This window comes from Armigeres subalbatus, chromosome 3 (genome assembly GCF_024139115.2).
Source record: "Armigeres subalbatus isolate Guangzhou_Male chromosome 3, GZ_Asu_2, whole genome shotgun sequence".
In the NCBI taxonomy this organism is placed as follows: Eukaryota; Metazoa; Arthropoda; class Insecta; order Diptera; family Culicidae; genus Armigeres; species Armigeres subalbatus.
In genome coordinates this window covers 134,110,494-134,120,451 of record NC_085141.1, presented here as the reverse complement: position 1 = coordinate 134,120,451, position 9,958 = coordinate 134,110,494, and the positions used below count along the sequence as shown (strand labels likewise).

The following is a 9,958-nucleotide window of genomic DNA, read 5'->3' as shown; positions in this document are numbered from 1 at the left end:
CAAATGAAAATACAAATCTGTCAAACAAATCATTGATTATCTACCAAAATCAGTGTTCTGTTGGTATCGCAAACAGTCGAGAGAAGGTCAACCAAGGCGCAACCATTCAAGCACCAGTTCAGTGCACCACCACGATCGTTGAATGTTCCCAACAAAATTGTTCTCGCCACCCCCATTCAAATTTAAAATAACGCTTCTATTTATGCACTACAGTCAAACTCTCCCTCATCAGATATGTAGTTCAAGAATGTGGGCTATTTTAAAAGGCGTAGGGGGAGATCCCCCAGCGCCGGACACCTCCCAATACCGGACACTTCTCAAAACGACACTTACAGAGGTTCCTCCATTATCTTAGGTAGTACAAAAGAAAGTTATTAAAATGTCATTTACTTGCGGGAAATATCAGATTCTCATGTTTTAAACTTCGTACAAAATTTTAAAAAAGAACAAAAATGTTCCTCACTGATGGATTCGTCTTGAGGTCAACTGTGTTTGTACATACTAAGAGTTGATCAAGTTGACGAGGAAAGTAAGAAAATTGTCAAAATTCAACGGTTTCATAAGTTCTGAAGAAAGCCATCGAACTTGAACTGAAATCAATCTATAATGCGACGGTTCAATTAACTTAATGATTAACAGATCAAAAATAAACCCCAGCGAGATCGGGCAGGTTCGCCTAGTGTGGTATACAATTAAAATCTGGATCATGATAATTAAAAAGTTTTTCGTTAGATGGCTTATGTGTCCGGCTCTGGTCGACCTCCCCCTACTTCATGCTGCTACATCCGCCTAACGACGAGTAAACTAGAGTTCACTGTATTCGTTTGTCCACCGCAACTTCTCAGCTACGCGCCACTATCTTGGTCGGTGGATCAATCATCTCCAATCAAGCCGATCAACGAGTGTATCAAAACATTCCCGCACACTCGTACATCCATGCTGTGCTCAACCGCGGCTGACGATTCGGTAATGCTTCACTTCCCAGCCGGACGGTGTTTATGATCGTACCGTTCCGACAATGGTCGTAATGAGATTATCCGCCTTTCCTTTCATATGTAGATCATCTTGACTAGGGTCTGTATGTAGCAAAGCATAACCATCGATTATCTCCAGTGTCCCCTAGTTCTGCTTGTTATGACTGTCTCAGTAGTATTGCGACTTTAGTGATAAGAACAGTTGGACGACCAAAATGATTGAAGCATGGTAGGATATTAGATTCACTTCTAGCACACCTGTTAATTGCAGCTATGTTACGACCACTTACAGGGCTATTCGACTTATTGTGATTTGTGCCGGTATCAACCAGGTGGTGAGCGTTGGAAATGACGATTTCGTAGACGCCTGCTTCGGACTGGAAGGTGACAAACCTCCCCATTGCGAGTATATTGACTTCGACGATGTATTCGAGAGCTCCGATATCAAGTTCAACTGGAGCTTCATAACAAAACTCACCATCAGCAACAAAAGGATCATCGGAATACCAACGAGGATGTTCGAATCGCTTCCGAATTTGGAAAGTTTCGTTGTAGTAAATAGCCTATTCTATCAAGAAATCGACCCGAACAGTTTCGTCGATTGTCACAAGTTGGAGCACATAGAAATTACTGGAACAAATGTGTCATTTCTTGATACGCACCTTTTTCCAAAGACGCCAAAGCTGAAACATCTGCTTTTTCACCATAACAAAATTAAGGAAATAAAACACGATGCGTTTGAATTTCTCGTAGACTTGGAGGAACTCAATCTCTCATACAACAATCTGACTAGGCTTCCAAGTGGAGTGTTCCATAAATTGAAAAACCTTAAAACGCTAGATTTGAACCACAACCATCTCATACTGCTGAGCTTCGACAGTTGGTTCCCGGTGGATGGAGTGCACTCATTAGCATATTTAGACGCGTCTTACAACCAGCTAATTGAGCTCGCATGGAGCGAAATCACTGTGAAGAAAGTAAATCTCAAATATAACAACTTGACAAACATTCATATCAGCGGCAATTGTACGGAGCTCCACGCTTCCTACAATATGATCGAATCGGTAACGCTCGGAGGCAATTGTTCAATTGAAAAGCTGTATCTTGCACACAATCACATCAGCACCTTCGGAGATCTTCGGAAGTGCTCGGAAACGCTACGCACCCTAGACGTCTCGTTTAACATCCTCCAGCGGCAGTTCGACTTTCTAGGAATGAAACAGCTGACGGCGCTGAATGTGGAGTGCACTAATCTCACATTGCAGTACACAACCTTACATGACCTACGCAAACTCAGATTCCTAGACATTTCCTATAACAACTTGAAGAAGATCGACTTCGAGAACCTTACCTCGCAGCGGTTACTCGAACGTTTAATGATAAGCGGCAATCCGATAGGCAATATGTCCATCGTGTCAATTAAACGCAATTTTCCAAATCTGAAAGCGCTGGGAATTTATGATCTACCGTGGAATGAATCATCGCTCTCGGTGGCGATCGAGGACCTGAAAAAACACGACATAAAACCGTACATCAAGAACGATTACCTATTCGAGGAGTCGCTGTGCCCGCTGAAAATAACGCGCAATTTCAGCGGAAATGGTGACGATCATGAAGAGTCGACCGAACTGAATCGTGGGTCTGGTGCCGATAAGACGCTCGAGTATGTTGTGATTGTTTTGCTGGTGGCCGTTATCTGTGGACTTCTGTTCAAGGTGTTTATGGACAGTAGATATTACAAGGAACTGTTTAAGGATCGTCTTCGTGGTTCGTCGATTTCCCACGAAAGTTTGGTTAGTTGCGATCTTAATGGCTAGTGTGAGATAATGCAATAAATGGAACGGTGTAAATCAGTTACAGTGGATCTTTTATTTTCATCATAGATTGCGGTCAACCACATTGATAAGTACATTGTGTGAATAATCGGCAGTGATTTTTCATTGATACAAGAGCTCCAAGCGAAATGTGTTGATAAATCAGTGGTATTTACCAAACGACTAATAACAAATATAAATATAAAAAACGAAAGCAAATTATTTCATAAAATATAAATTTTCCGCGAAAAAGGGAAATGTTTCTTGAAAAAATATCAAGCCAGGCAATATTTTCGTGATAACCTTAAAACCGTCTATTTGTCATAAGTAATTTAACCCTTTATAGGGCAGTGGCAACTATATTGCCACCAATAAATGGCTATATGTTTGCTCCAGAAACGAACTTTTTAATGGTGTCCCGAAGACCAACACCAAGTCCAACAATAAGTTGGACATAGTCCTGATGATGGGCAACACCGCGCCCGAAACCGGTCGACTTAAAAGGTAATTTTTTTTTTAATCTTAGTTGACGAGTGTAAAAACGATAAGTGTTATGTCTTGCCTCGCGTCGCGTTTTATTAGTGACAAAGTAGATGCTTTGTATATTCATCATTTGCCTTCAACAATTGTTCCATTCCAGGTCAACCAAGAATTTTATGGAGTCTACACGCGTAACCAAGGACCTAAGATCTGCAAACGTAACGAAAGAGCTGTTATCTCTTTTTAAAAATGGTTTATGCCCTTTTTGGTATATTAAACCAAATTCCGTTCCAGGTTATCCAAAAATTCCCTGCAGTATAGGTCTTGAGGTCTACCCGCGTGACCGAACGGCTGTTATCTCTTTTTAAAAATAGTTCATGCCCTATATGATCTATTAAACCAAACTCAATATGCCTTAAGCAGCCGTTCCTTTCCAGGTCATCCAATACATCCCAAGACTCTTCAGGCGCGGTTACATCCCAAATATGTCCTCCGAGTATTTGTCTTTCACTTGCGTCTCAAATCAGGCATATGAGATGCTGTAAGATCTCCAAATTGTCCTGGAGTTTGGATAAAATATTTTGCCGAATCAATCAAGGCTTCCACCCGGAGTGGAAATTAATTACTATGTCTGCAACTTGATTATGCATATGGACAACATGTGATAGATTTAGTTCGGAAAAGGTATTGGAGGGTAACCGCCCCTTCGGTGGGGTTTGATCCGGGGGTCGTAGGATCGTGGGATCAAACGGGTCGGGGAACTGGGGCCGTGGGATCAAACCCCACCGAAGGGGCGGTTACCCTCCAATACCTTTTCCGAACTAAATCTATCACATGTTGTACATATGCATAATCAAGTTTCAGACATAGTAACCCAATTATGTTCTCCGAATATTTTTCTTTCACTTAAGTCTTAAATCCAGGCATATGAGATGTGTAAAGATCTCCAAATTGTTCTGGAGTTTGAATCAAATGTTCTACCGAATCAACCAAGACGTCCATGATGTCCCATGCCGTGGTATCAATTATCAATTATCGATTAGTTCAATTATGTTCTCAGAGTATTTGTATTTCACTTGCGTTTAAAATCCGGACATATGAGTTGTTTTAAGATCTCCAAATTGTCCTAAAGTTTGAATCGAATGGTTTACCGAACCAACCAAGGGCTTCATGATGTCCCAAGCCGCGGTATCAACCCAATTATGTCCTCCGAGTATTTTTCTTTCACTTGCGTCTCAAATCCAGACAAATGAAATGTAATAAAATCTTCAAATCATCCTAGCGTTTGAATCAAATGGTCTTCCGAATTAACTAAGGCTTCCATTATGTCCCAAGCCGCGGTAAGAACCCAATTATGTTCTCCGAGTATCTACCTTTCACTTGCGTCTTAAATCTGGGCGTATGAGATGTTGTGAGGTCTTCAAATTGTCCTAGAGTTTAAATCAAATGGTCTACCTAATTAACCAAGGCTTTCATGATGTCCGCACCCGCGGTAACAACCCAAGTACATCCTCTGAGTATGTGTCGTTCTCTCGCGTCACAAATGTAGGCATATGAGATGTTGTAAGATCTGCTAATTGTTCTGGAGTTTGAATCAAATGTTCTGCCGAATCAATCAAGACTTTCATGATGTCTCCAGCTGCGGTAAGAACTCAATAATGTTCTCCGAGTATTTGTCGTCCACTCGCGTCTCAAATGTAGGCATATGAATTGTTGTAAGATCTCCAAATAATGTTGGAGTTTGAATCAAATTAATTACGGATCCTGTACACCTCCGGTGGTGCAAAGGGCCGACTTGAAAGATCTCCATCCTGAGCGTTGCCCGGCTATCGCTTTAACCTGTTGCCAGGTTAGATTTCGGTCGACTTCTTTTATTTCTTTATTGAGGCTTCGCCGCCATGAGCCTCTGGGTCTGCCTCTGCTGCGATGTCCCGCTGGGTTCCAGTCTAATGCTTGTTTACAGATTTCGTTTCCGCCCCTACGTAGAGTGTGGCCGACCCAGCCCCACTTCCGATCCTGAATTTCTGTTGCTATCGGCCTCTGGTGACAACGACGATGGAGCTCATTGTTTGAGATCCAGTTGTGAGGCCACCAGGCCCGAATTATATACCGCAGGCATCTGTTAATGAACACCTGCAGCCGTTGAGTGTTCTCCACTGATACACACCATGTTTCGCTAGCGTATAACAGCACAGATTTCACGTTAGAGTTGAAAATTCGTATTTTGGTGCGTTCACTTATCTGCCTGTTTTTCCAGATATTTCTTAAACTCGCAAAGGCAGCCCTTGCTTTCTTGATCCGTGCGCCTATGTCGATCTTGGTACCGCCGTCCGACGCCATTTGGCTACCAAGATATTGGAAGCTTTCAACATTCTCCACTGGTTGCCCGGCTACTGTGAAACTAGAAGGAGTCGCCGTGTTTACATCCAACGATTTGGTTTTGTTGACGTTGATGACTAAACCTGCCGAAGAGGAGCGCTCGGCAAGGTCGTTGAGCTTACTCTGCATATCAGAGCGCCGTTGTGCGAGGAGTGCAACGTCATCAGCCAATTCGAAGTCGTTTAGATGCTCCATTGATAGTCAAATGGTTGAATCAAATGGTCTGCTAAATCAACCAAGGCTTTCATGATGTCCCCAGCCGCGGTATCAACCCAATTATGTCCTCCAAGTAGTTTTCATTCACTTGCGTCTCAAATCCAGATATATGAGATGTAGTAAGATCTCCAAATCGTCCTGGAGTTTGAATCAAATGGTCTGCCGAATCAGCCAGGGCTGATTTGATGTCCCCAGCCGCGGTAACAACCCAATTATGTTCTCCGAGTATCTGTCTTTCACTTGCGTCTTAAATCTGGGCGTATGAGATGTTGTAAGGTCTCCAAATTGTCCTGGAGTTTGAATCAAATGGTCTACCGAATCAACCAAGGCTTCCATGATGTCCCCAGCCGCGGTAACAACCCAATTATGTTCTCCGAGTATCTGTCATTCACTTGCGTCTCAAATGTAGGCATATGAATTGTTTAAGGATTCTCAAACTATCCTGGAGTTTGTTCCAAATGGTCTGCTGAAACAACCAAGGCTTTCATGATTTCCCCAGCCGCGGTACCAACCCAATTATGTCCTCCGAGTATTTTGCTTTCACTTGCGTCTCAAATCCACACATATGAGATGTAGTAGGATCTCCAAATCGTTCTGAAGTTTGAATCAAATGGTCTGCTGAATCAACCAATGTTTCCATGATGTCCCCAGCCGCGGTAACAAACCAATTATGTCCTCCAAGTATTTGTCGTTCACTCGCGTCTCAAATGTAGGCATATGAGTTGTTCTCCAGTTTGTCCCCACTCCAGGTCAATTTGGAAGGCCTAGAATATCGTATGTCATGTACAAAAAATGTGCTTGGAGGATGCGATTGGGTGCATACCTGTGCTGGAGACATAGGGCAGTTTGGAGAACCTGGATCATGTCATCTTCATGAATAAAATATGTGCATGTGCTCGGATGACATAATTGGGAGGTGAGGTGAGGTGACTAGAACTAAAAGATAAAAATAAAAAAAAGTTGGGAACACACCTTCACTGGGCCTCGGAGACGAGCCAGCCTAGGGCTGAAAGTCTCCTTAATAAAGACACACAAAAAAAACCTTCACTGGGGACACAGTTACAGGTGAGGTTGATTTGGTAGACTATTTGGTTTCTACTCTAGGGCAATTTGGAGGATCGCTAGTAAACTATAAATAAAAGGAGAACACAATTGGGGTGATATCGTTGCTAAGGACATCATGCAAGTTGTTGTTCATTTGGTAAGTAATCCAAATACACTTATGTCGAATTCGTGTTTAAACCTGGGTCAGTGCCAACCCGAACCCTGAATAAAAAAACGTTTTCAGTTCCATCTGTCATTGAATATGGTGGTGTGCGTGGCATCGTGTTTGTTTTGATTCGAAACATATGATCGACACCTTACCGGACTTTACCAGTGAACTGGCAGTTTGTGGGCCACAGATCATGATAAAAATGATCAAGTACGCGCTCTGATTTTCGCGAATTACGAAATTTACTTTTGGATGGATATATCTACCCCAGATTCTCTATTCCTTTTCGCTTCTTCAGGAATTCCTCCGCAAGTTCTTGCAGGCATTTACTCGGAGTTTCTTTCCGGAATTCCTCCGGATGTTCCTTCAGGTATTCCTTCGGAAATTTCTTCAGGAATCTATTCAGAAGTTCCTCTTCTTCCTGAAGTTACGTTCGGAGTTCGGGAGTTCGTTAGGAAAGTTCCGAAGTTCCTTAAAAATTTCCTTCGGAAGTTCCTTCAGAAAATCTTTGGAACATTCCCTCAGGAATTCCTCCCAAAAATACTTCAAAACTTCTTCCGGAAGTTCCTTCAGTAAATCATTTGGAAATTCATTCATGAAATCCTAATCAAATTCATTTAGGAGTTCCTCCAGAAGTACCGTCAGGAATTCCTCCGGAAGTTCCTCCAGAATTTCCTCCGGTGGTTCCTCCAGGAATTCCTCCGGAAGTTCCTCCAAGAATTCGTCCGAAAGTTCCTCCAGAAATTCCTCCGGAAGTTCCTCCAGGAAATCTTCCGGAAGTTCCTCCAGAGATCCCACCAGCTGTTCCTCCAGGAATTCCTCCGGAAGATCCTCCAGAAACTCCTACGGAAGTTCCTCCAGATATTCCTCCAGAAATCCATCCGGAAGTTCCACCATAAATTCCTCCGGTAGTTCCTTCAGGAATTCCTCCGGAAGTTCTCCCAGGAATTCCTCCGGAAGGTCCTCCAGGAATTGCTCCAGCTGTTCCTCCAAGAATTCCTCCGGTGGTTCCTCCAGAAATTCATTCCGAAAGTTTCTCTAGAAGTTCCTCCGAAAGTTCCTCCAGGAATACCTCCAGAAGTCCCTCCAAAAATTCCTTCGGAAGTCCCTCCCGAAATTTCTCAGGAAGTCCCTCCAGAAATACCTCCGGAGAAATTCGTGGAGGAGCTTTCGAAGCAATTCCTGGAAGAGCTTCCGAAAGAACATCCAGGAAAATTATTGGAGGAACATCCGAAGGAATTCCTGATGGGATTTCGGGGAAAATTTCCGGAGAAATTTCTGAAAGAACTTCCGAAGGAAATTCCGGAGAAATTTCTGGAAGGACTTCCTGAGGTACTTCTGAAGGATGTTCCGGAGGAATTCCTGGAGGAACTTTTGCAGGAATTCCAGGAGGAACTCCCGGAGGAATTCTTGGAGGAACTTCCGAAGAAATTTCTGGAGGGACTTCCGGAGGAACTTCTGGAGAAAGTTCCGGAGGAATTCCTGGAGGAATTCCAGGGGGAAAATTTTGAAGGAACTTCCGGATGGATTTCTGGAGGAGCTTCCGGAGGAATTTCTGGAGGAACTTCCGTAGAAATTTCTGAAGGAACTTCCGGAAGAATTCCTGGAGGAATAGCTGGTGGGATTCCTGGATTAACTTCCGGAGGAATTCCTGGAGGAACTTCCGCAAAAATTCCTGGAGGAACTTCCGAAGGAATTCCTGGAGGAACTTCCAGAGGAATTCCTGGAGGAACTTCCAGAGGAATTCCTGGAGGAACTTCCAGAGGAATTTTAGAACAAATTGCAATATAATATTTCCGTTTAAAACAAATTATCCTGGGATTACTGAAAAAAATCCTAAGGAAATTTAAATATAATGCAAATGTTGACAAATATCATAGGGAATAAAAAAATTCCGTAAAACGGCTTTCGATGGGCATTCCTTATTAAATGCACAAACAGTTTCGTTTTTACTCTGGTTTGTATTTCCCTTCGGCTTGTTTATTCCATCCATATGGTTTTGACAGTTGAAGTGCAGTTGTATTGGTGAACCTGGTGTGAAATTGTGAAGCAACACAGTGCGAACCCGATAGCTTTGGGGTTGAAACTAGTGCGAACTTCGTTCCAACCTGAGCGAATAAAAAAACAATTTGACAGCACTTAGGTTGGAACTGGTTCCAACCTAGGTTGGAACTTTTTAAAAACGAATTCGACATTAGTGATATCGTGGCTGGGGACATAATGAAAGCCTTCCCGACCAGTAAATAGTAACAGATTTATATCAGGTCTTGTTATTCTGTTACAGCAAATTTTTATAACAGCGGGTGTTATAAAACTTGTACCATTAGTAGTTAAAATAACAAAAATTGTAACAAAATCTCAAAATCAAAATATTAATTGAACACAAATATAACTGGATTTGTTACATAAAAAGTAGTGAGAATAGCTTATTCTATAACAAATTATGTTATTGAAAAGGTTATGATTATCCATGATGTAGGCAATTAACTTTGTCCAGCTGGTTCAACTTTGAATGTAGGTTAAAGTTATACTGGGGGTGGTACCTTCGTTTTTTTCACTTCCTATCTACCAAAAATGTAAACAATTTTTTTTTTCGGTAAAAATAAACATAACACGTTTGTTTTATAGAGAGATGAAGGCAAATCTGCAAACAGACACCTGAAAACTCAGGGTGCGGGGATGGCAGAAGGCCGACCCGCTGATCCCACCCAAGTAGCAGAAGGTTATTTTCGCTACCCTCTCTTCTAATGCCCTGATCTCACGGGACTTACTGGACGTCAATACTTCGGAGGGGGACTGTACTCATGCACTTTACGTGTTCAGCCTCTAGCAACCACAGCTAGTTTGCTGCATTTTTCTCATCGAACTATTTTTTTATTCGG

At 42.4% G+C, this 9,958-nt stretch overlaps 1 protein-coding gene across 1 annotated transcript; it reads left to right on the top strand.

The window, feature by feature from the left end:
- The first annotated feature begins 1,046 nt into the window (after positions 1–1,046).
- On the top strand, positions 1,047–2,833 carry LOC134227594 (leucine-rich repeat-containing G-protein coupled receptor 4-like). The gene is made up of 2 exons (XM_062709187.1): positions 1,047–1,203; positions 1,267–2,833. Exons 1-2 carry the CDS (start codon positions 1,190–1,192, stop codon positions 2,789–2,791), a joined length of 1,539 nt encoding a protein of 512 aa, XP_062565171.1. The 5' UTR covers positions 1,047–1,189; the 3' UTR covers positions 2,792–2,833.
- Positions 2,834–9,958: the final 7,125 nt, after the last annotated feature.